The 22,738-nt window shown below is 39.6% G+C and overlaps 9 protein-coding genes and 1 long non-coding RNA gene across 11 annotated transcripts; 7 read left to right on the top strand and 3 right to left on the bottom strand.

Moving 5' to 3' along the window:
- Positions 1-28: 28 nt before the first annotated feature.
- LOC145701403 (uncharacterized) lies at positions 29-1,401 on the top strand. Its single transcript, XM_081778622.1, has 3 exons — positions 29-455; positions 498-732; positions 1,046-1,401. Exons 1-3 carry the CDS (start codon positions 30-32, stop codon positions 1,399-1,401), a joined length of 1,017 nt encoding a protein of 338 aa, XP_081634748.1. The 5' UTR covers position 29.
- A 29-nt stretch (positions 1,402-1,430) lies between these two features.
- On the top strand, positions 1,431-2,510 carry LOC145703113 (uncharacterized). Its single transcript, XM_081780425.1, has 4 exons — positions 1,431-1,653; positions 1,703-2,020; positions 2,067-2,248; positions 2,292-2,510. Exons 1-4 carry the CDS (start codon positions 1,540-1,542, stop codon positions 2,413-2,415), a joined length of 738 nt encoding a protein of 245 aa, XP_081636551.1. The 5' UTR covers positions 1,431-1,539; the 3' UTR covers positions 2,416-2,510.
- Positions 2,511-3,248: 738 nt separating this feature from the next.
- LOC145701402 (transmembrane protease serine 9-like) lies at positions 3,249-5,975 on the top strand. Its single transcript, XM_081778621.1, has 6 exons — positions 3,249-3,258; positions 3,395-3,834; positions 3,908-4,437; positions 4,485-5,273; positions 5,331-5,622; positions 5,671-5,975. The coding sequence occupies exons 1-6, from the start codon at positions 3,249-3,251 to the stop codon at positions 5,896-5,898; spliced, it is 2,289 nt and encodes a 762-aa protein (XP_081634747.1). The 3' UTR covers positions 5,899-5,975.
- A 919-nt stretch (positions 5,976-6,894) lies between these two features.
- Positions 6,895-8,035, top strand: LOC145701401 (uncharacterized). The gene is made up of 5 exons (XM_081778620.1): positions 6,895-6,987; positions 7,071-7,186; positions 7,371-7,455; positions 7,504-7,678; positions 7,889-8,035. The coding sequence occupies exons 1-5, from the start codon at positions 6,895-6,897 to the stop codon at positions 7,957-7,959; spliced, it is 540 nt and encodes a 179-aa protein (XP_081634746.1). The 3' UTR covers positions 7,960-8,035.
- Positions 8,036-8,433: 398 nt separating this feature from the next.
- On the top strand, positions 8,434-11,235 carry LOC145702873 (beta-1,4-galactosyltransferase 2-like). Of its 2 annotated transcripts, none has more exons than XM_081780163.1 (7): positions 8,434-8,539; positions 9,722-9,809; positions 9,856-10,247; positions 10,292-10,430; positions 10,472-10,667; positions 10,712-10,919; positions 10,963-11,235. In XM_081780163.1, the coding sequence occupies exons 1-7, from the start codon at positions 8,513-8,515 to the stop codon at positions 11,074-11,076; spliced, it is 1,164 nt and encodes a 387-aa protein (XP_081636289.1). In that variant the 5' UTR covers positions 8,434-8,512; the 3' UTR covers positions 11,077-11,235. The 2 variants fall into 2 exon arrangements, with proteins under 2 accessions (XP_081636289.1, XP_081636290.1); XM_081780164.1 differs by lacking the exon at positions 8,434-8,539 and adding an exon at positions 9,425-9,538.
- Positions 11,236-12,294: 1,059 nt separating this feature from the next.
- On the bottom strand, positions 12,295-13,786 carry LOC145703846 (uncharacterized). Its single transcript, XM_081781243.1, has 3 exons — positions 13,571-13,786; positions 13,018-13,525; positions 12,295-12,963 (listed from the first exon to the last, which is right to left on the bottom strand). The coding sequence occupies exons 1-3, from the start codon at positions 13,634-13,636 to the stop codon at positions 12,428-12,430; spliced, it is 1,110 nt and encodes a 369-aa protein (XP_081637369.1). The 5' UTR covers positions 13,637-13,786; the 3' UTR covers positions 12,295-12,427.
- A 377-nt stretch (positions 13,787-14,163) lies between these two features.
- Positions 14,164-14,997, top strand: LOC145701400 (beta-1,4-galactosyltransferase 2-like). The gene is given in 5 exon segments (XM_081778619.1): positions 14,164-14,290; positions 14,332-14,472; positions 14,475-14,526; positions 14,571-14,778; positions 14,821-14,997. Coding segments are annotated over 5 exon segments (642 nt in total). The 3' UTR covers positions 14,935-14,997.
- Positions 14,998-16,963: 1,966 nt separating this feature from the next.
- Positions 16,964-18,526, top strand: LOC145701399 (uncharacterized). The gene is made up of 5 exons (XM_081778618.1): positions 16,964-17,290; positions 17,329-17,549; positions 17,589-18,147; positions 18,191-18,286; positions 18,324-18,526. The coding sequence occupies exons 1-5, from the start codon at positions 17,002-17,004 to the stop codon at positions 18,524-18,526; spliced, it is 1,368 nt and encodes a 455-aa protein (XP_081634744.1). The 5' UTR covers positions 16,964-17,001.
- Positions 18,527-19,091: 565 nt separating this feature from the next.
- On the bottom strand, positions 19,092-20,255 carry LOC145701398 (kelch domain-containing protein 8A-like). Its single transcript, XM_081778617.1, has 6 exons — positions 20,150-20,255; positions 19,966-20,109; positions 19,834-19,927; positions 19,592-19,799; positions 19,386-19,554; positions 19,092-19,345 (listed from the first exon to the last, which is right to left on the bottom strand). The coding sequence occupies exons 1-6, from the start codon at positions 20,253-20,255 to the stop codon at positions 19,092-19,094; spliced, it is 975 nt and encodes a 324-aa protein (XP_081634743.1).
- Positions 20,256-20,826: 571 nt separating this feature from the next.
- Positions 20,827-21,115, bottom strand: LOC145705791 (uncharacterized). Its single transcript, XR_014134638.1, has 2 exons — positions 21,028-21,115; positions 20,827-20,987 (listed from the first exon to the last, which is right to left on the bottom strand). It is a non-coding gene; the product is annotated as an uncharacterized LOC145705791 (long non-coding RNA).
- Between the last annotated feature and the right edge of the window lie 1,623 nt (positions 21,116-22,738).

The following is a 22,738-nucleotide window of genomic DNA, read 5'->3' as shown; positions in this document are numbered from 1 at the left end:
AACTTCTCATTTTCTTCTCCCTAGTAAGAATGGTCGATGTAACTCGAAACGATCTGGTAGAACTCACTACTAGAAATGGCAAACACACTGGCACCGTTCTCTACTTTAACAAAAACAAAGAAACGAACGACTACGAAATCAAGCTGAAAGATGTCAAGACAGAATCTGGCCGCACAATCAGAGCCCAGCGATTCAAGAAAAGCCAAATCACCGACTTGAAGACTCTGACAAAAGTTCGGAACGCTGAAGATCTTCCTGCTCCAAAAACTGCTCATTGGATTACCGATCCGGGAAATACCAACTTTCCACCAGAAATCGCGGGTTGGTCAAAAGCGATTGGAAGGAAGGAGAAAAAGTTCTTCCTTGGAAAATATGAAATTGTCGACAATCGAGTGGATTTGACCTCGACGCTCGTGAAGTTGAAATCTTCCTCGCAGCTTTCTGTCTCTTTTGAGGTAACCAAAGCTGTTTTTATCAACAATAAAACCGTTTCCAAGCCATCAGCAAGTGGCGAAATCGCTGAAGCAAAAAGTATCAAATACGTCTGCTTCAAATCTAAGAAATTCGAGCCTGTTTTCATCATCGATATGGAGAAAATAGGCGAAGAATTGGTGATTAAACACGGCATCAAAACCTTCATGACTTCGAAAAGCAGGAAGAAAATCATGTCACATTCTGCTGTTGCTGTCAGTGCATGCAAAAATCTACATTTCTTCGATCCAAAGGAAATGGGTTTTCAAAAGACCATAAATTGTGGCCCATAATTTTTATTAGGGAGAGCTTAAACGGTATCGAAAACGATTCATATTATTGAGAAACCAGAGTTAAAACTCAGTCTCACAGTGAGACTCTCACTGAAAGTAAACTTCATCATGAAGTCCTCATGTAGGTATGAAATTTCTTGTAGTTTGTGACTTCTCGGCTAGAGACTTTAGTTAAAAGTTCTTTAATCATCAATATTCATTGTTGAAAAAATAATAAATTATTATTAATAATTATTATAATTCATTTGAACTAATGAAAACCTTGTCGTAGTCACTCCAAGACGTTGAAGTCCTCGGCTATCTAGTGGCAAATCAGCCTCAATCCTCCCACTTTCAAAAATTCACTGCCTTGGCGAAACTCCTCCTTGATATCAACCTCGCACCTGAGTCTACAAACGCCTCTCTCAAAAACCCCTCTGATGAAACATTTATGAAAATGGCTGGCCGCGTAAAAGCCCTCGATCTTGTCAAAACAAAGCTTGAAGAAATGCGAGATTCAAAGCTCAACAAATGCTATGAAGCGATGACGAAGTTGAAATCGGAAGAAAAAGGAAATTATGAAAAAGGAATGGTCAACGAAATCGTCCGAGATATCGTCCATTCACCGCCAACTGAGACAAAGATTCTTCATTTCTGAAAACCTGAAAAAACTGGAATAAAATAGAATGTGTTACGTCATCCTAATGAATTTTCTTGTTTTAGGACACGTGGCGTTAGCTCCGGCTTGAATTCGGACTTGGAAATTGGTGAAACAAAAGAGAGAAGATAGTAGAAGATGCATGGCTACAGAGTTCAAAATGAATACACGAGTTTTCCGTTTTTAACGAGAATAGCTGCTACTTACTCCTTTTTGGTCACGTGTGGTTTTGTCTTTGGAAAAGTCTCACCGGTAAATCAGTCGAAAGAGTCGCCATTCCCCTCTTACAGTTTTTCTATAGAACAGTCTGATTTATGACGAAACAGAAATCGCCTCGGGCGAGTGGTGGCGCTACCTGACCGCCCACCTCTTTTTCGGCATGCATCAGGCTCGTCCTGGCGCCATCGTCCGGTACATCATCGTCGGCATGAATTTTCTACGATACTTTTACTACATGGAAAACTATTTCTTCTTCCAGCGAAAGTTCCAATTCCTGACGATGATTTTTCTCTTCTTTGGCGCTGCGAATGCTTTTGCTTCTTTCAACGAAGTCGCTGGTTTTTATGGAGATGTTGTGAGAATGGCGATTATAACCGCGTGGTCACAGATCTACTATCAGGTTCGGAACAAAGGGATCTTTTCAAATGACCAACCCCGCGTTTTAGGACAAGTTCTCGGTCGTTGCTGGTCTGGACCTGACGAGATTCAACGCTACGAAGCTTCCTCTCGTCTGGCTCGCATTCTTCTCCTTCATCGACTATCCTCTTTCGATCGCTCCTATCTCTCCAGTGCCTCACATGCTCTTTGGAATGGTCGTTGGATATCTTTATTCTTTCCTCGCTTTCAGGTTTCATCCTCCCCCTATTTCATTTACTTACCTTTTTCTGTAGATTTGGAATGGTCCCTGAAGGCCTGACCCAACGAAGAGAACCAATCATTCACGAACTCATCTACCCAGGCGAAATGTTCGTCTACATCGTCATCTCAGTTCTTCAGGGCGGCAGAATGGTATGAAAACGACTCTCAGACTACGACCTCACATTTTGTGCAATTCTTGATTCTTCTTTTTCTGTGAACTTTGATTTATATAATAAAAGACAAACAATGAATTTACAAAAGCAGATTCTTTTGGAGTCGATCCTTTGATCAGAAAAGAATCAGAATTTTCCTCGATCTCTTCGTTGTCTTCAACAGGATTCTCAAAAAATAGAAGACACGCACAAAAATAAATCGATGCTTTTTAGCTCTATAAACTTTCTTTTTATCATACCTCTGCGGTTTGGTAGCGATCTTCCGCAGGATAAGTATCAGAAACCGCGGAAGGAAACAGTTAAAATCGTCAAAGACCGGCAAACTAAGAACTCCCTTGCCCGATTACAATATCATTAATTTCGCAATAATGTTTTGAATATTTCGACAAAGCAATTCACATTTATCGCATACACCGGCTTTTTTGTTAATAAATCTTATGGTTGTGGTTCTGACCTTCCGGAAAAGACCATGAACTTACGAAAAAGTCAGCACAAAAATGTCAAGTCAGGCAGTTTCTTCGGTTTCTCAGGTGCACAACATAAAATAAAAGCAGATTTTATTGAAGAAAAAGGATAAAAACATAATTTCAAAATCGACGTTCATGACCCGCTTGAACCGCGCAAAGATTAATTATCCTAGTTCTTGTCGTAAAAACGATAATTCACATAAATACGACGTTGACAGGCTGGATTAGGCAGTCAGAGAGCTTCTCTAAGAAAGATGAAGTTACTTTCTTCCGTTGTACTCGCCGCTGAGGCAACTAAGAACTCATCCAGTTCATATCCTGGCTGTGATTTACCGAGAGTGAGAAAAGGATGTCACAAGGTAAACGGACCGGTTTTCGGATCGTCGGTGAAGTGCATGAATCAGTGCTCTTATTTCAAGGAACGGAATTTGAGATTTTTTGACAAATTTTTGTTTTTTTTTTATCTTTTCGTCATTGAACCCTTTAAAATTCCAGTCAAAAAGCAAGCTTCGAAAACAAAAACCAGGGTCATCAATCGTAAATATGGCTCCGTTCTTTTCTCCGTCGATTTCAAAGGAAAAGTCCAGCCACCAGCTGAGGAAGATTACACTGGAATGATTCGCTTCAAGAAGTCCAACTGTGGGGCCTTCGTTACAAAACACCATCTTCATATGCAAGATTTGCACGTCTCCTTCTCCGATCGACAGCTCGACGTCTACGAAAATCAGTTCATCGGACACCAAGCTCCGAAAAAGGATTGGATGGAGCACAAAGAAGCCACTCTTATTCAGTTTTCTCGACGATATCAAAAGAAAGAGCTGAAGGACGAGAAAGGTGACTCTTTCCTGATGGAGGTTAACTTCGATGAAGATGCGCACAGTTTTGATGATGTTGAACAATGCGTCACAAAAGCCAGTTATTACTTTATGACAGAGGTAAGGATCTATAAATACCTAGAGTCTATCAGTGAGTGTCTATCAGATATTCTTCTAATCTTTTGAATTCAAGGACACCTCGGAAAGCCACAACGAAGATTACACAAAATGCATGCTCCACACTCTCTACAAAGAAAAAATCGACTGGGAAGAAACCTTTCAACTCCCGCCTCTTTCCATGCCAAAAACGAAATCATGTTCAGATCCGCGAATCTCTCCAAGGATCGCAGGTGGCCAAGAGACGAAAAAAGGACGATATCCTTGGTTCGCGTGGAGCGAAAAATTTGGCAAAGCAGAGGATGAAAACTGCGGCTTGACAATTTTGACCAAAAACGAGGACGGAAGTGATGACTGGCTTTTGACAGACTCGTGGTGCTGCTACTTCCATCCGAGTGATTGGGATATTCACGTTGGCGCTCATAATTTGGAATATCCAAACGACGATGAATTCATCATCAATCCTATTGAATACAAACAAGGACAATTCCCCAACGGAAACCACTGCATAGTAAGAGTTCCGAATTTGATCGACAGTGCGCCTCAATCGTGCTCCGGGGGATCGTGCTTTGAACCCGCATGCTTGTCTGACGAAGAACTGGAAGAGTAAGTTCTATTTGTGTTTCTAGAGCACTTATTTCAACCATTTTTAGCGGAACTAGCTGTTACATTGCCGGATTCGGCGGACAAAAAGACGCTGATTATAACTACGGCTATAATAACTTCACTGATTACTACTACTATGGATATGAATGGCCAGAGCAAGCTAAAATTCTCCGCGACGCTCCTCTCATCGTTTTGGATGGCGAACTTCGATCTCTCAACGAAAATGATCAAGCAAAAGCTTGTCTTGGTGATGCAGGCGGAGCGCTGATTTGTCTCATTGATGACTACCCTATTCTAACTGGCGTTCTCGAATATAATGGCGGTTCTTGCTATGAACTTGATGATCAGATTTTGAGTTCGGTCGACGCAAGTGAAATCGAGGATTTTATTCAGAATCCACCACCATTTGAAGGAACACTCCCTGGGCCTCTTCCAAATGCGACTTTTGAGGAGCCGTCCTGGAAAAACATGACATGTGAGACGCCTTTAGAGCCGATTGAGAGCGAGCCTCTTGCAAGAATCATCGGAGGAAGACATGTTCCGATCGAAGCTCATCCTTACTATGTGAACTTTGACTTCAGCTGCGGAGGAACATTGATCACCAACTTCGATGATGGTTCTAGTGATTACGTTCTGAGCGCTGCGCATTGCTGTTTCTACTACGATGACAATTACGCCTACTACAGCTACTACAATTATGGTGAATCGAGTGATCCTCAAGTACACCTTGGAATGTCAAATGAAGCAGACACTTCAGGCGATTGCAATTTATCACTTGATATTGAAGATTTCAAGATTCACAATAGTTATGACCATTGGAATTACGATTACAATGGGCAAGGTTTTCTTTTACCTTGTTTTATGAAAGACTATGTATTATAAAACCTTAAAAGAACTGAACCGGGAATTCCTCACGACGTCTGCCTCCTCAAGATCCCAAACGTCAAACAGGCTCTAGAAAACAAACTCGGCGCTGACGGTCCAGAAACATGTGCTTCTAAGATCGCACCAGCTTGCCTCCCTGCTGATCACGTAGCTGACGGTTCTTACTGCAAAGTTGCTGGATATGGCGTTGGAAACGAGCCTTCCAACCTCTTGAATGAGGTCGGTCTTCATACTTTTTCAAACGAGTACTGTAACGCGACAAAAATGGTCGATTTCCAAGCGGGAGAGTGGGAGACTCAGGTATCTATTATTTCCTAAAAAAGAAAAAAAAAACATATTATTTCAAAGTTCTGCGCTGGAACCCCCGATTTTGACGACGACGGAAAGACAGATCCTGGCAAAGGCCCTTGCTACGGTGATTCTGGTGGACCCCTAGTCTGTGAAGCTTACGGAAAGCCAGTTGTTTATGGAGTTGTTTCCTGGGGCGAGGAATGTGCTGGACGGAATGCACCAGGAGTCTTCGCCAAGGTCTCCTATTATGTCGACTGGATCTTCGAAACGATGGCAAATCTCTGAAATCCAAAAAGAGATCTGCAATTCTAGCGTTTTTTTTTTCCTGCACTTAATCACTATAAAGTCCTGCCTGCCCTTAAAATTTCCCTGTTCCTGATTGAAATAAAACATTTAAACACAAAAAATTCAAAAATCCATTTTCGGTCGAAAAAACAAGCCCGGCTGACTCTAATTTTTTGGATTGTGTTCTTTGCAATATTCACATTTCCTGGTTTTATTAGATCTCAGCTGATGAAACAAGCACCCTTGCTCATTTTCTCTCCAGTTCTGGGACATGTCGCATGTTTCGCTTATTTCTTATTCATCGTCCTTTCTCCTAAAATATTCTAGCGCGGAGAGAGCATTCTGAGATGAGAGACCGCAGGACCAGCAGCATCTCGCAGCTTTTTTCGAAAACACTAGAGAGCATTTCAAAGTCGACGAATAGAAGCCTCAAGAATGGAAACAATCTCCTGCTTCAGGAGAGGAGCAAAATGAGCAATTTTAATTTGAATATCAGTCCTGGTTCTTCGGGATATGGGAGCTCGACGGGGTCGTCGAAGAGTTTTTCAACGTCGGGGAAAAGAATTATGCTTCAACAGAATTCAGGAACGTTTATTTTATCTGACAGTAAAGAATCGCAAAATTATGCAGGTGCATTCGCGGTAGATACTGTATCTATTCTTATATAAAATAAAGGAAGATGTTCATAACTTTCTCAGTTTAAGCGACTTAGTAAGGATAAGTTATCCTGGAGTACTCCATATAAAAACTCGGTTCATTTTGTTATTCTTGCGGTATCCTTCACTAACAGCAAACTTTTTGTTGTCGCAACATTTTAAATGTCAAAATATAAGAGGATTATATTCTTTTGAGAATTCTCTTATGAAGCGCTCTTTCGAACATCAGCAAAGAATGAAAACTGATTCATTTTGTATTTTTTTCTTTATTGGAATCGAAAATCGAATCGCTTATTTATCCCTGCAAAAATCATCAGTGCATTCAACTGAATAAAGATTTATGCATGAAATCAAATTCAAAATAAACAAAAAAGGCGTTGGAATTCATCAAGTTATCAACCCTGTTAAACGATGCACAATTCAACCCATTCCGGTAAGAAGCTTTCGGATTGATTTAGGGAAACCATTGATGATCTGGACGATGTTTTCGTGGTGAAACCCTTATTTTTTGTTCAGATAACGAATCAAATCGCCATCCTCCAAAAGAAAAAGTCCTGGTACCAGTGCTCCACCGAATACGAATCCGACATTTCAGAAGGCTCCGATTCTGAGTTTGAAATCTACCGCGCTAGGTAGTATTATTAATACTGTATTAACCTCAATTGTTATTTTTTCTTAACCTCGAGTTATTGAAGATGAAAAGGGCTCACGTGTTGAGGCTCCTTTTTATTTCGATAAGTTGTTGGCCAGCTGGCTTAGTTAATATTGAAAGCAATGCTCTGAATCAACTGCATTTTTAAAACTAACGTGCTGTAGGAGACGAGTGCCACTTCATCGCAACGATATTGTACGCCTCAGCGAGCCACTTGCAGCCTCTCAGCATCTTTCTGATTGTGTTCAGGTAAAATTCAATTCTGTAAATATTCAGTTCTACAATTTTCTATTCTAGCGGCCAAGTTCGAAGCTAGAAGCTGCGACAGACCAAATAACAAGACTTGCGGGGTTTGGCAGTGCTTGCATGAGGGAAATTTGTGAAAGAAAGAGTTATGAAGATCATTTAGACAAAGTCAGGAAAGAAGTGGAGAAGGAAAATATGCGACCGATTCGACTCGTTCCTCTAGCAGGTAAAATAGGAAGTGGCCTTGTTCATCATCATGATTGCTGCATGCCTGCCCTTGTTCATCCTTTGGGCCACGTAGCCTTACTTTCAGGCGCCATTCTGAATTAAGGCTACGTGGCTCAAAAAATGAACAAGGCAACACATGCAGTAAATAAGGGGTGAACAAGGCCAGTCCCTATTTTTCAATAGAATTTGTTTTATTATCTCTTTTTAGGAGTGCACCAGGACGAGCTGCGCGCGGTCCGCAAAAAGATCGCCACAAAAGGCAAAGAAGCAAAAAAGTAGAGAAAAAACGCGCAAGCATTTTTTTTACTGAAAAGAGAATTCGTCCCTATTGTTCATATCAATAACCCTGTGAATAAACAGCCGCAAGTTTTCTATGACATCTAAGACAATCATCTTTGGCATCAATACTAGCAGCAGCAATTGAATTTTGAAGAAGTTTTTCAAGAAAAAGTTTAAAGAACAAGATTTTGAAAAAATAATTCCTCGAATAAGATAAAGAGATTGATTCGTTTTTAATAGAGGAATGCGCGAGGATCAACAGTAATTGCGTGAATGTAAGTGGCTGATTGACTCTCAGACTTTGTGTCAGCTTTTTGCCAACAGTTTATTTTTATTTCAGTTTATGAGACGAGATAATTATCCCTTATTTTGATCAAAAAAGAGAATTTTTGTTGAAAAAAATTGATCCTTTTGATGGTTTTTGAAGAGTTTTTACCAGGGTCAACTCATCATCTTCGGATGTTTTTATTGATTTTACGATGGCTTTATTTCTAGATTCGTAATTATTTCTCAACGCCGGGAAAGCGCACTTTTGAAGGAAAATAAAAGAGAAATGAAGGAAAATGAAGACAAGGAAGCGGTGAGTTGATCAAAAAATTACGCAACGGGCTGCATCTCAAGCTGCATTTTTATGCACGAGAGATAAATGGATCAATTTCTTTGATGAAAAAAAATAGAAAAAAGATAGAGATTGTGATAGTCGATCTTTCTGAGTTTCGGAAAAAATGATAAAAAGGAAACAGGTATAATTTTAAATTCCAGAGCAAGTTTTTTTAAAGTTAAGGAAGTGTCACCCTTATTTTTTGAGAAAACGAGCTTCACACGCTTTTTTTGTCCCTCCATTAATCGGAATCGCCGCTTTTATTACTGTCAGGGAAGCACTTTATCATTGAAATCGGATCTGCATGTGATAAGCCGTGCATTTTTGATCCAGCAATAAAATTTTCGTAAACGGAAATTTTTCATTTTTTTGCTCCTTGTTTTCGTATCCGTCGCACCTGCGAAAAAATATTTGAAGGATCATTTCCCATTTTCAAAGGGCGAGAGAAAAAATTTCGATTTTTTCGTCATTTTTTTAACATGGATGAAAATAGAAATAAAGAAATACGGGAGAAGGTAGGTAGTTATGCCATTTTCTGATAAAAAATGACATTCAAATCGTCAGCCCTGACTGTAATTAGCAAATTTCTCTTCGAAAAAATCGTTGCCATGGTCAAGTTAACAATAAAAACCGACAGAATTTCATGACTTTTAACGATAAAACTACCTTGAAGATCATAAAACTATTCGGCTCAATGACTTATTTTTCAAAAACAAGAGCAAAATTATTTTTCAAGCAGCTGTAAGTAAAAAGAAAGAAAAGATTTTGACGATTCGAGGAAAGCGTTAAAAAGTTGACATTGACAATGTTTGAATGTTTGAATGGATGACTCAATCCTTATTATTTTATTTAAATGGCAACGTCAAACAATTTTTGCATGCGAATTTTCCCGCATGGAAAATGATTCTTTTTTCCTAGAGAAAAATCGATTTGAAAAAAAAAATTACTGTAAATTGAATGGCTCAAGAAAGTGAAGAGGTACTAGTACTTCTGTCTCCGCTATTTGTCATTTTTGAAGTAGAAAAGCTGAGACTTGACTCCTTCTTTTAGGAAAAAAAGGACAGATTTAAGAGATGAGAAATTTTGAAATTTGATTCAAAAATTGATTTTTGAGAAAATTTAAAAGAAGAACAACGAATAGAGAGTAAAGATAAATTTCAGATGATACAGGCGTTGCTGCCGAAGACAAGTGGTAGAAAGACAGAAGATGATGAATTTCTTTCCTGCAGTTATAAAAATTTAATATTCGGTAAGGCGCGATATCAAGGGAATATGATATTCAACTTGATTTGTAGGAACATTGCTTCTTCTCGGAGGACTTTTATACCTCCAAGTCGCGAATACATCGAGCTGCCAGTACACCCTCTCCATTGTTGCTCCTGCTTATGGCTACCAAAGCGATACTGTCCCCCAAATACCCGCTGAACCAAGTTGGATAAAAGAAGAAACCGAAGAAACTGAAGAAAAAATCTGCACGCCCAAAGATTTAGTGGGCGCTTTAGCGATCAACTTTGACATGTCAAAAGTCGAGGAGCGTTACAAAGAAATGGCGGTCGAGAATCAAGAATATTTCGAAAATGGGGAACACTTGCCGAAAGATTGCGAAGTTGCACCGAAGAAAAACATCGCTATCATCATTCCTTTCAGAGATATGACGGCCGATTTGTTCAGAACCAAGCAATTTCATGTAAGAAAATAACAATTATGAAGGAAAATGAACCTATTTTCTAGTATTTTCTCTACTACATCGTCCCGATTCTCCATCGCCAAAACAATCATTTCGCCGTTTACTTGGTCAACCAAGCCAATGATGGATCCCCCTTCAACCGCGCTAAACTTCTCAACATCGGATTTGACGTTGCAAAAGACGGTACCAATCACCCCTCTTACCCTCCATTCACCCTATTCTAGATGGCTTTGATTGCTTTTTCTTCCATGATGTCGATCTTGTCCCCGAAAACGACAAGAATATTTACGAGTGCCTCGACACACCAAGACATTACTCCGGATACATTGATAAGTTCAATTACAAACTGCCGTACAACACGATTTTCGGAGGAATTACTGCTTTTACTGCTGAAGCATTTGAGAAAATCAATGGATACAGGTACTCTTACAATCAATGCTTAAAGACCTTACTGTGAATTCTAGCAATGAATACTGGGGCTGGGGAGGAGAAGACGACGATTTGGAAAGAAGAACAATCGGTGGTGCCAAATACAAGCTCGTTCGACCATCACCACAAATCACGCGCTACAAAATGATCAAACACGACCACGAGACGTCGAACAAACCCAACCCCAATCGAGTCAAGCTCCTCAAAGCTTGGAACAAACACAACCAGTTCGACGGGTTAAATGTAACAAGCAACCCTTTCTTCATCATTTGATCTGTCTTTCTAGAGCTTGAACTACGAGCTGATCGAGCGAAACAACGAAGTTTTCTACAAAAACATCACAGTTGACCTAAAATACGAAGAAAGAATACCCTTGCAAGAACTCCTAGGAAACGGATAGAAATGAATTTGCTCCGGTATTTGCCTGTACATGTCGCTTTGATAGAATCTTTCAATTCGCTGTTCTCTTCTCTTGCCACTTGACGATATTTCGCAAACAGATATTCATATTTATTATTTTTTATATTGTAAATAAAAAAAGTGCACAATTTTAAAGATCATCAAATAATAAAAAATCTTCTTTGTTCTTTTCGCAGTCCAAATTTACAGAAACAACTTTTTGAAACATCGATTGTAGCGCTGTATAGTTGGTAACTTTGTGCGCGACTGGTACTTGACGTAGAGCACAAAAATCATTCTTTTGGATGGCAGCATTTGTCGCAAGAATTCCATTGCAGGTCTCATTCGATCTTTGCGCTTTTTCGCGCATTCCAGAAGCGACCATAAGGGACCCGATGTAAACATCGTCCAACGGAAAAACAGGGAAACCGGGGATTGCTTTTGCCAAATTGATGGAAAAGTTACCAGTAGTCAAATAACCAGCGCCAGAAAAAATCAGGATAAATATCTCCTTTGAACAGTTGTTTTGGGGTGAAATACTTGCTCTTTAGTGCTCTCATTGGACGATATTTATGATTCAGACCAGGGCTGGCAAATTAGGGTCCCGCCAGCCGCACTAGGGTAGGCTTCACTTTGACAAGAGCTTCATTTCGACAGAGCTTCACTTGGACAAAAGCGTCATTTTGACAACATTTTAAAAGGGTCATTTTTATGAATTTGATAAATAATTCTCAAAAAGAAAGCAACAGTTTTCATAAAATTGACAAGTTTTTTACATAAAATTTTATTTGTCTTTGTTTACTTTTAGATCAAAGAAAACATCTGATAGTGTCTATTATTCTTAAAATTTGGCCATAATTAGTCATTATTAATCACGTTATTAATAAATAATCGTTTTTCAAAAGTTGTCCAAGTGAAGCTCTTGTCCAAGTGAAGCTCTGTCGAAATGAAGCTCTTGTCAAAGTGAAGCCTACCCAGCCGCACTAATTTGAGTTAGAACCCTATTGTTAGAACCCTAACTCTCATTTTATAACTTTTTAGTGCGATTAGTACGAGTTGGAAAAAGCCGCACTAAAATCGTCTAAAAGAGGCGCGCGCTTATTGGTGCGCCAATCATGGCGGGTCATTCGTTTTTCTCATCCAATCAGCTCCATTCTTTTTTCAATCTTCCACCAATTTGCCCTCCGCGCCTGGTGGTAAGCGCGCGCCGATTGGATGATGAAAAAGAGCCTCATAATTAGTACGGTTAGGGCGGCGATTCAGTCCTAATAGACGAAAAAATATCAAGGAAAAAAATAGGACGGGTAGGACGGGGATGCCGCACTAATTCGCACTAATTTTGAGTTAGAACCCTAACAATTTTTCGGTAGTGCGGCTGTTAGGACCCTAATTTGCCAGCCCTGATTCAGACAACCAAGAGCTTCGAAAACTTTTGAGTCCTTGAGCTTGTCGATTTCTTTTTTGAGATTTTGAGGGATGAGGAGAATGTCATCATCGCCCTTGAACACGAATTCGACGGAAGAGCAGGATTGCTTGATGAAATTTAGGAAGGCAATGCCTTTGAAAGGCAGTCCGTGATGGCTTTCTTCCATGTCCAACATCAGGATATCTTTATGCTTCTCGATTTCTTCCTGAAGAGCATTTTCTTTTGATGGTCTCCCGATGAGAAATACAATTTTGATCTGGACTCCTAGCCATTCCCAGATATCTTTCCTTAGCCAGGTTTTTCGGATCTTCTCTCTGGCGAGAGCTGATTGAGGCATTGTTTTGATCCCAAAAATCAGCGAAATTTTCTCAGAACATGAAAAGTGGCAGTTGTCAGGTTGCGTTAGGATCTTTGGCTTGAGGTTTGGATTGAAACGGATGATCGAGTTAACGATTTGATAACCTTAAATTTAATGATGATCGTGGGATAGTCTATCCCGGATAGAGCTTTACCAACCTGGATAAAAGCATTTATTCGTGACTCTATTTCTTCTTTTGATTCCTTTGAGAGCTGGATAATTTTCTTCAAGCTTCTGAAGATCAAGGAATATGTCATGTTCTATCTCTGAGCATTCAAGGTCGGCCACATAGACCCAGGAGTTTTCACCAAGAGGGCTTTCAACAAGTTTAGGGCCTCTTCTCAATATAAATTCATCGTTTATTCCAGTTATTCCGAAGCAATCGTCGTTTTTCAAGCAATTTTCTTTTGCGTCTTCCAATGTTTCGAACAATTTGCATCTGTCAGTAGTGCATTTTTGAATGTACTTTCCTTCTACTTTCTTCCAAATGGTTTTCTCTTCCTTGATTTCAGCTTGATTTTCAACAATGGAGTCGATTCCTTCTTCAATATCGTTCTCGATTCTCTTGCGAATGAAGCTTTCAAATATGTTGACTTCATCACTAATAATTCTCGTTGAAAAATCCTTGATCGCTTCTTCGTACAGAAATCGTTGTATAAGAATCACCTTGAAATAAATTAGAATTAATTTTTTGAATGATAGATTTCTTACGGTGACGAAAACGAGAAAAAGCAATATATTCGCAAGCTGCTTTTCGTTTCTCTCCTCTCTTCTCATCGTGAATTGAAAGTCTCGGCGTGACTCGGCGTTTACCGTCCACACAAATTCTCAAATATAGACTTAATTATTTAGTCTCTGGCGGGCTTAAGTATTTGCGCCGTAAAAACAATTTAGCAAATCATATCCAAAATTTATATCTTGCACAGGTTGAAGATGTCAAATCACATCTGGAAAATGAAGACTTTTCCCAGACAAAACAAAGATGCCGGATCACGCGCGATTCGGAGCCCTGGCCGGATCTGCGAAAGACAACAGCAATATCGACAGCCAACACAAATATACGACAAGCTATCATCAAAAAATACATAGTACCAATTATAACGCAAGTTCATGCAATAAATCCATAGCCTCTATGGATCATAGGCTCTGAGCCGTAGAAAAAGGGCTCACGAGAAAAAAACGATGAATAGGAAAGACTTTTTGCTTTGCATTTTACTGTTTCGTTGCAATTTATTGCGGAGTTTTTGCATTAGTTGCCGGTAATTATGTCCAAAGAAATGGCAAATTCAGTGCATTCAAATTGAATGATTCAATTCAGTCTCCATCGCCAAAACAATCATTTCGCGGTTTACTCGGTCAATCAAGCCAATGATGGATCTCCTTTCAACCGCGCTAAACTTCTCAACATTGGCTTCGACGTTGCAAAAGATGGTACCAACCATTCTTTTCACCCTCCATTCACCCTTTTCTAGATGGATTCGATTGCTTTTTCTTCCATGATGTCGATCTTGTCCCCGAAAACGACAAGAATATTTACGAGTGCCTCGACACACCGAGACATTACTCCGGATACATCGATAAGTTCAATTACAAACTGCCGTACAACACGATTTTCGGGGAATTACTGCTTTTACTACTGAAGCATTTGAGAAAATCAATGGATACAGGTTCTTTTACTATGAAAACTTGAAAGCCTAACTGTCAATTCTAGCAATGAGTACTGGGGCTGGGGAGGAGAAGACGACGATTTGGAAAGAAGAACAATCGGTGGTGCCAAATACAAGCTTGTTCGACCATCACCGCAAATCACGCGCTACAAAATGATCAAACACGACCACGAGACGTCGAACAAACCCAACCCCAATCGAGTCAAGCTCCTCAAAGCTTGGAACAAACACAACCAATTCGACGGGTTAAATGTAACATGCAACCATTTCTTCATTATTAAACCTGCTTTCTAGAGCTTGAACTACGAGCTAATCGAGCGAAACAGCGAAGTTTTCTACAGAAACATCACAGTTGACCTAAAATACGAAGAAAGAATACCCCTGCAAGAACTTCTCGGAAACGGATAAAAATGAACTTCCTTTGGTCCTTGCCTGTACATGTCGCTTTGACAGAATCTTTCAATTCTGTGTTCTCTTGCCACTTGACGATATTTCGCAAACAGATATTCATATTTATTATTTTTTATATTGTTAATAAAAAAAATGCACAATTTTAAAGATCATCAAATAATAAAAAATCCTCTTCTCTCTTTCTTTCGCAGTCCAAATTTCCAGAAACAACCTTCTCAAACATCGATTCTAGTGCTGTATAATTGGTGACTTTGTGCGCGACTGGTACTTGACGTAGAGCGCAAAAATCATTCTTTCGGATGGCAGCATTTGTGGCCACGATTCCTTTACAGATTTCATTCGATCTTTGTGCTGTTTCGCGCATTCCAGAGGAGACGATAAGGGACCCAATGTAAACATCATCCAACGGCAAAACAGGGACATCGGGAATGGCTTTCGCCAAGTTGATGGAAAAGTTGCCAGTTGTCAAATAACCTGCGCCAGAAAAGAAAGCAGGATAAATATCTCCTTGGAAGAGTTGTTTTGGGGTAAACTACTTGCTTTTGAGTACTCTTATTGGTGTAGGTTTATTTTTCAGACATCCTAGAGCTTCGAAATCGTCCCTGTTTTTGAGCTTGTCGATTTCTTTCTTGAGATTTTGAGGGATAAGGAGAATGTCATCATCGCCCTTGAACACGAATTGGACGGAAGAGCAGGATTCCTTGATGAAATTTAGATAAGCAATGTCTTTGAAAGGCAGTCCGTGATGACTTTCTTTCATGTCCAATATCAGGATATCGTTATTCTCCTCAATTTCTTGCTGAAGAGCATTTTCTTCTGACGGTCTCCCGATGAGGAATACAATTTTAATCTCGACTCCTAGCCATTCCCAGATGTCTTTTTTCAGCCAAGTTTTTCGGATCGTCGCTCTAGCGAGAGTTGATTGAGGCATTGTTTTGATCCCAAAAACGACCGAAGTTTTCTCGGAGCTTGAAAAGTGACAGTTGTCAGGCTTGGTGAGGATTTTTGGTTTGAGGTTTTGATTGAAGCGGATGATCGAATTAACGGTCCGATAGCCTAAAATATATTATTGAATGTGGAAAATAGCTTTTATTACCTGGATAGAAACATTTATTCGTGACTCTATTTTTTCTTTTGATTCCTTTGAGAGGTGGATAATTTTCCTCAAGCTTCTGAAGATCTAGAAATATATCATCTTCTTTGTCTGAGCATTCAAGATCTCCTTCATAAACCCAGGAGTTTTCACCAAGAGGGCTCTCAACAAGTTTGGGGCCTCTTCTCAATGTAAATTCATCGTTGATTCCAGTTATTCCGAAACAATCATCGTTTTTCAGGCAGCTTTCCTTTGCTTCTTCAAGTGTTTCATACGATTTGCATCTGTCGTAAGTGCATTTTTCAATGTATTTTCCCTCTACCGACTTCCAAATGTCTTTCTCTTCCTTGATTTCAGCTTGATTTTCTTCAATAGATTCAATTCTTTCTTCCATATCTTCCTCGATTCTCTTTCGAATGAAGCTCCCAAAGAAATTGACTTCATCGCTGATTATTTTTGTTGAATAATCCTTGATCGCTTCTTCGTACAAAAATCGTTGTATAAGAATCACCTTGAAATAAATTAGGTTTAATTTTTTGTTAAAAAATTTCTTACGGTGACGAAAACGAGAAAAAGCAAAATATTTGCAAGCTGTTTCTGGTTTCTCTCATCTCCTCTCATGGTGTATTGAAAATTTCGGCGTGACTTTAAATTTACCGTCCTCATTTATTCTCAAATAAAGCCTTTGGCGGGCCTTAGTATTTGCGCCGTAATAACACTTTAGCAAATCATATCAAAATTTGCATTTTTCACCGGTTGAAGATGTCAAGTTTTATGAAGAAAATGAAGACTTTTCCCAGACAAAACAAAGATGCCGGATCTGCGAAAAGCAACAGCTATATCGACAGCCAACACAAATAGATGACAAGCTAGAATACACATTAAAAAACACAAAGTCTCCCTTGTTACACAAAATCATGCAATGATTCCATGTCCTGAAGGCGATAGAAAAAGGCTCACGAGAAAAAGAGATGAAGAGGAAAGACTTTTTGCTTTGCATTTTACTGTTTGGTTGCAATCTATTTGCGGAGTTTTCGCATTGGTTGCCGGTAATTATGTCCAAAGAAATGGCAAATTCAGTGCATTTTGGCGATTTCATTTGTGTCAACAAGAGCAGCTCTATTGAATGTGATTGTAATAACGATCATTCCAGTTGTGAAAAAGAATGGACTGGGGGAGGAACAGAGGCTCAGGCGTATTTCAGCTTGGCTTTTTTGATCCCGTTGTCGATTAGTATTCTTTTGAATGGCTACTTATCAGGTAAAAATTTTCTCAATTGAGCTTTTATTATTCAGAAGATATCTTTGACCGATCGAAGATCTTGTCAATATGGCTGGTTTTCCTCACAGCTGGTCATGTTTTGACTGGATTTACAAGCAACTACTGGGCTTTGGTTGTCTTCAGGGTTATTGTTGGATTTTCAGCCGCGTATGATCCGATCAATGTGTCGCTAATTACTGATTCTTTGGATCCGGAAAACAGGGCTTTCGGAATGTCGATCGTCAATTGGGGAATCTATGTAAGCAAACTTTTCAGTCTTCCTTTGATTATTTTTCAGCTTGGCTATGGAATGTCTTACGGTCTTAAAACCCTTCTTCTCCAAGTGAAATGGCTTGGAGTAGAAGACTCGTGGCGCTGGGCGTTTTGGCTCTCTACCGCTCTCGGAGTCGTCCTGATTCCCTCAGTCTTTTTTCTGATAAAAGATCCTTCAGATAAGTCAAAGTCATCAAATTATTGCCAAGAATCAGCAGAAACTTCTAAATATTTCTTTTCAAAATGCATCCAGCCGTCCATTTTATTCCTCATCATCGGCGGGACTTTGAGAAACTCGGCCGGATATGCCTGGGGTTACAATCAAGTTCTCTTTCTTTCCGAGAAGGAGAGTTCCGAAGATTATAATATTGACCTGTGGCTGATGACCTGCACCATCCTCTGTGGCATTCCAGGAGGCATGCTCGGCGGATACATAAACGACAAGATAAAGGCCTCGTCCACTGGCTTTATCAGACTAAAAAGATCCCTGAGATTCGTCGCTGGGGCGCTTCTTCTTTCCTCGCCGCTTTTGACAGCTGGATTTTATATGGAGCTCCCTATTCTCTTCGCGCCACTTTTTATTGGTAAGATAAAGCTTTATGCTTCTTTTGAAAGGATTTTCGACAGGATATTTTATTACTGAAATGTGGTACGGGCCATATCTCGTTGCTGTGGCAGAGCTTTTTCCTGAAAATTCTAGAGGCCAGGCGATTGGCTACACAGGTACCTTTTCCAATAGGATTTTTGACTACCCATTCAGTTTTCCTCCTCCGTCTTATTGGTGGAAATCTTCCAAGTCTTCTTATTGGCCCGCTAAAAAGCTCCATCGACTATTTTTGGGCGCTGTTCATCCTTATTCCTGGAATGAATATCCTCGCCGCCATTATTTTTCTTGCTATTTCATGCATACCATTCACTGATAACGAAAGATTTGAGAAAAATACAGACTTTCACGAGTTTTGAATAATTATTTTTCTTGCAATAAATAGTTGTCTTTTACATAATCGTACATTCTCCCGCTGAATTTGTGGCTGAGGGCACTGATTGCTGCATGTTTTCGATGATGAATCTTCTCTCTGAAAATTTCTTAAGAACTCGATAAAAGCTGATTTTCTTACTTGATTCGAAGCTCTAAGGCTTTTCGTGGCTGGTAGTTTCCCTCATACTCCGCAAGAACTGGGAGAAAAAATTTAAAGAGTTTCATTTTACTGAATCTTTTTCTAAGGCTAAGGACTTTAGTTGCTACTCATTTACCACTCGGGTTGAATTATTAACTTTTAAGAAAGGTTCTTTTTATAAACAGTTTTAATTCGTTGATAAGTAAGGTAGAAGGGACTCTTCAAAAGGTCTAGAAAAGAATTTATAAGAGTGTGTTTATTGTAACCATAAAAAATAAAGAATGAACGAAGAAATAAATTTTATGTTTCTAATGAATTTATCTTTTTTTGTATGTCTAATTGCAACTAATTATTTGCCACCTTCTATGGAAGGTACTTATTGCTTGAAAAACCGATTCTCTTTGTTGATTTCAGGCATCGACGCCTGTTGGTGTTTTATTTGCAAGATCATCGAAAAGGATGCAGTTTGGATCACGCTCGAAATAGACTTTCAAACAAGATGTTGTCGGTCCAAAGGAACTGATACCGCCGAGAAAGTAGAAAGCGTCTTTGGTCAAAAGGGTAGTTGCACAGGCGATCGGATAGGGAAGGTTTGGGAGGGGCTGAAAACGATTTGCAGGCTCTCGGAGGTTGATTGTCTCGACTTGATCCGCTGGCTTTCCTTCTAGAAAGAAGCGTGAAAGACTGAAGGTTGCTTTTATTACCGTTGTTGATTCCGCCAAGATTGATAAACCAGCCATCGATGGAGCAAGTTTGGCAAGAACCTCTTGGTTGAAGAAGGCTCCATCGTCGTTGCCCGGTCCAGTCAGAGATTGAGGCCTTTTTCGTGATGTCAAGGAATGAAACTTTCTTGCAAAAGCCATCGTGATTCGCCTTTGAGAATGACAATGAGTCCATTTTTTATCCTTACTTGAGAAACTTTAAGACCACCAGCAATGACCATCATTCCTCTCGAACAACCAAAGCTTGAAAGAGCAGTTGGACTTGGCAGATTCATCCAAGAAGTCCATTGATTCAATTCAATATCGAAAGACTCGACTGCCGCTACTGGTTGTTTTCCGCACCTGCCTCCGACGGCGAAGACATTTTGTCCGTACAAAGTCACGTGCAAGTCATATCTTGAACTATTCATCGAGATTCTTTTAGTTTTACCTAGAAGTTGGCATAGGAATGAGATTAACCCATCGTGGCATTTTTGCATCTTTGTTCCAAGTGATCTTTCTGACTGTATCTCGCGCGCAGGTATCTCCATAATTTATCAAACAAGCCTTGTTAAAAATCTACCTGAAGCCATCCCACCCATAATGATCCCCTCATTTTCAGAAATATTCACAGCTGCGATTCCCATAAGACCTTCTGGCAGCAAACTTTGAGTCGTCCATTTTTCTCCATCGAAGACTTCGACTCTATCCGATGGATCGTGCGAATCTTCAATTTTTGATGAGGAAAAGAATGAGAAATGTCGTACTTATGATTCCTCCAACGCAGATAATTCGATTGTTTATCACAAGAACGGACGGTTTTGCTATTGGATTTGGCAGTTTTGCATCTTCTACCCAGCTATCTTCCTCCATTCTTATTCTACTGTCAAAACGCCCTTGCTTCTGTACTTACCGATAAACAGTATCAACCAGATGACCTTTTCTATTGCTAGGGTCCGTACACAAAAATTAAGTACCCGAAATACTTGTCCGATCTTTTTATTCTTTAATATGTTTTTAAGATAGCTCAAATAAGTATTTTTGTTTTTTAACTTTCTCTAAAATAAAAGGGATGAAGAAATATAAAGGGTCAAAAATGGTGATTTTTGTGTTCACCAGGTTGCATTCCGAGTTCAGAAAAATTAATGATACTGGGATAACCGGCGGGACAAGCTGATTTCAAATCCGTTTTAAAAAGTTTGAACAGAGCATGCATCTGTCCGAAATTTACAAAAACTGTAAATTTTGCCGATATTTTGAATGCAGCGCGCGAGTAGTTATATATATGGTAGGGTATCTGGTGTTGCAGGCTGTCGCTGAATGGCTAATTCCGTTTGGCGCGCAGTTTGAAAATTACCTGCTTTCAACTCCCTGCAAATCGCCCTCTGGGCATATCAGACCAAAAAGTGTAGTAAATTGACATGTATTTTTTTGTACAGTACAGTAGAATAATTGATCATTTTTCTGGGTAAAGTCTTTTCGTTGTTTTCCATAATCGTTTCATAAACTCATAATATTCTTTTCGATTTTCAGTTGTATCTTCTTTGTTGATAAACCAAATTGGTGGAAACACTCTTGTATCAAGTTCAAATAATCGTTTCATATCTGAAAATAAAGTTATAAACAATTCAATAAAATAATCAACCTTCTCTATCGAAATAAAGATCTTCTGCGTCGTCCATTTTTCAAAAATCGAAAAAATAAAAAGCGTCTTTTCTCTATCTTGTATTTTTGTAGACTGATCGGATGCGGCTGAGTTGTTGCTTCTCTGTCAAAGATAATTATCGCCTCGGGCCGGGCCCCACCACCAGAATTCGACACCACCATGCTTCTAGAATCGGTTGTTATTGTTTTTCAAATTCTCAGTAAAATTCTCAAATTCCAAGAAAAACATGCAAAATTTTCTCTAGAACAGCTGCTTACTTCAGGGCTAAAAATGAAAACACGTCAGTTTGCTTTGGAACAGCAAAGAGAAAAGTCGTTTTTCGATTTTTCTCATCACCAGTTCTTGCGTGTCACTTGACTCCGTCCGTCCACCTACCCACCCACCCACCCACCACCACCATGGTCGTAAGTACTCAATCTAAACACCATAAAATCAATAAATTTGTTTTCTTTAATTATAAATCAATAAACAAAAAGAATGGGAAACATAATCACTCATCTCTTGGAATATTAATGGGGTTAGGATTAATAATCATAAAAGTAAACAAAATTTTATTTTTATCAACTTAAAAAACTTAAAATTATTTGAAACTTAATATTTATCATCAGTCAGAAATTCACTTCGTCAAACTCTAACACACAAACATACAAACAATCAAAAACCATAACAATTGAAAACTTAGAATTTTTATAGACTTTATCAACTTAAAATAATTGAAACTAAAATCACATGTCCATCATCCTCAAATTTTTTACGCCAAACAATTAAATAAAAATAATTAAGCGAGCGTCCACTTCCGCCAAGACTAGAGCTTCGAAGAATAAGCTTCGAAGAAGCCTTGGTTTGGCTCAAGCGAACCTGGCCAACGCTGTCGAAATGCTCGACACCCCGTCCACCTCGTCAACCACCATCCACGACGATCCCAGCGTCGCCCATATGGAAGCTGAGAGCGCCGAAACTGCTCGCGCTGGTGGCAACCGCGATCGGGATCAAGCGCCCCTCCCCACTTTTGCTAAAAAGCCAAAGAATTTGGCAAACGACTCACCAGCACCATTGGCTCTCGACGTAAGTTTATTTTTTTGATTTTGTTCATAGATAAAAACGTTTTATTTAGGACCCCCAGCCATCATTTTGCCTGGTGAATCTCCCGTCGATCAGGAGATCTCCCACGCGAACCCAGCTGGAAGGCGATCTACGATTCGCTCGCCGAAAATCTGGACGCTGTTGGTCGAGACCGACTCAAGGTCGAGCTCCAACGATTGGAAGAGGCCTATGAAAAGGCGTTTCACAATTTGTGGTCGGATCTTCGATCTGGCGCCGCCCGCGTTGTCATCACTACTCGCGCGGGCCGCACTTTCGCCATCGACGGCGCGAGTGTGATTCGACGCGAGTAAATCTCCACCACCACCACCAAGTTCCAAGTGTCCAGATTCAAGACCACCACCACCAAGTGCGCGCAAAAATCTTTCCAATCTGTTCCAAAGTTGAGCTGTAAATAAAAACATTTATTTTTCTAGAAAAAAGTGTCTTTGTTTTGATGTTTGTGCGGTTCTTTTGTGTAGTCAAAGAGTGTGTAGATCTGTTATCACGAATAGTTATTCATATTCTGTTTTCATTAGAGTGTTGTTTTTTGGAGTAGTTTTTAAAAGCAGTGTTTCATTTTCGTTTGTTATTAATGGTTTTTGAGTTA

This window comes from Oikopleura dioica, chromosome PAR (assembly GCF_907165135.1).
Source record: "Oikopleura dioica chromosome PAR, OKI2018_I68_1.0, whole genome shotgun sequence".
Lineage (NCBI taxonomy): Eukaryota > Metazoa > Chordata > Appendicularia > Copelata > Oikopleuridae > Oikopleura > Oikopleura dioica.
The sequence above is the reverse complement of the archived record's forward strand: the minus strand, read 5'-3'. Positions and strand labels throughout refer to the sequence as shown.

Bases quoted from the DNA above. Each gene is read 5' to 3' on its own strand.
- LOC145701403 (XM_081778622.1), top strand. From the start codon at position 30: ATGGTCGATGTAACTCGAAACGATCTGGTAGAACTCACTACTAGAAAT. The intron at 456-497 runs GTAACCAAAGCT...ACCGTTTCCAAG, and splicing joins AGCTTTCTGTCTCTTTTGAG to CCATCAGCAAGTGGCGAAAT. The intron at 733-1,045 runs GTTTTCAAAAGA...AGTCACTCCAAG, and splicing joins CTTCGATCCAAAGGAAATGG to ACGTTGAAGTCCTCGGCTAT.
- LOC145703113 (XM_081780425.1), top strand. From the start codon at position 1,540: ATGCATGGCTACAGAGTTCAAAATGAATACACGAGTTTTCCGTTTTTA. The intron at 2,021-2,066 runs GTTCGGAACAAA...CCCGCGTTTTAG, and splicing joins GGTCACAGATCTACTATCAG to GACAAGTTCTCGGTCGTTGC. The intron at 2,249-2,291 runs GTTTCATCCTCC...CTTTTTCTGTAG, and splicing joins TATTCTTTCCTCGCTTTCAG to ATTTGGAATGGTCCCTGAAG.
- LOC145701402 (XM_081778621.1), top strand. The intron at 3,835-3,907 runs GTAAGGATCTAT...TTTGAATTCAAG, and splicing joins GTTATTACTTTATGACAGAG to GACACCTCGGAAAGCCACAA. The intron at 4,438-4,484 runs GTAAGTTCTATT...AACCATTTTTAG, and splicing joins TCTGACGAAGAACTGGAAGA to CGGAACTAGCTGTTACATTG.
- LOC145701401 (XM_081778620.1), top strand. From the start codon at position 6,895: ATGCATGAAATCAAATTCAAAATAAACAAAAAAGGCGTTGGAATTCAT. The intron at 6,988-7,070 runs GTAAGAAGCTTT...TTTTTTGTTCAG, and splicing joins GCACAATTCAACCCATTCCG to ATAACGAATCAAATCGCCAT. The intron at 7,456-7,503 runs GTAAAATTCAAT...TTTCTATTCTAG, and splicing joins ATCTTTCTGATTGTGTTCAG to CGGCCAAGTTCGAAGCTAGA.
- LOC145702873 (XM_081780163.1), top strand. From the start codon at position 8,513: ATGAAGGAAAATGAAGACAAGGAAGCG. The intron at 10,668-10,711 runs GTACTCTTACAA...TGTGAATTCTAG, and splicing joins GAGAAAATCAATGGATACAG to CAATGAATACTGGGGCTGGG. The intron at 10,920-10,962 runs GTAACAAGCAAC...CTGTCTTTCTAG, and splicing joins ACCAGTTCGACGGGTTAAAT to AGCTTGAACTACGAGCTGAT.
- LOC145703846 (XM_081781243.1), bottom strand. From the start codon at position 13,636: ATGAGAAGAGAGGAGAGAAACGAAAAGCAGCTTGCGAATATATTGCTT. The intron at 13,526-13,570 runs GTAAGAAATCTA...ATTTATTTCAAG, and splicing joins TTTTTCTCGTTTTCGTCACC to GTGATTCTTATACAACGATT. The intron at 12,964-13,017 runs GTTGGTAAAGCT...ATTAAATTTAAG, and splicing joins GAATAAATGCTTTTATCCAG to GTTATCAAATCGTTAACTCG.
- LOC145701399 (XM_081778618.1), top strand. From the start codon at position 17,002: ATGAAGAGGAAAGACTTTTTGCTTTGCATTTTACTGTTTGGTTGCAAT. The intron at 18,148-18,190 runs GTAAGATAAAGC...GATTTTCGACAG, and splicing joins CTTCGCGCCACTTTTTATTG to GATATTTTATTACTGAAATG. The intron at 18,287-18,323 runs GTACCTTTTCCA...CTACCCATTCAG, and splicing joins CCAGGCGATTGGCTACACAG to TTTTCCTCCTCCGTCTTATT.
- LOC145701398 (XM_081778617.1), bottom strand. From the start codon at position 20,255: ATGGAGGAAGATAGCTGGGTAGAAGATGCAAAACTGCCAAATCCAATA. The intron at 19,928-19,965 runs GTAGATTTTTAA...TAAATTATGGAG, and splicing joins TATGGGTGGGATGGCTTCAG to ATACCTGCGCGCGAGATACA. The intron at 19,800-19,833 runs GTAAAACTAAAA...GAATAGTTCAAG, and splicing joins ATTCCTATGCCAACTTCTAG to ATATGACTTGCACGTGACTT.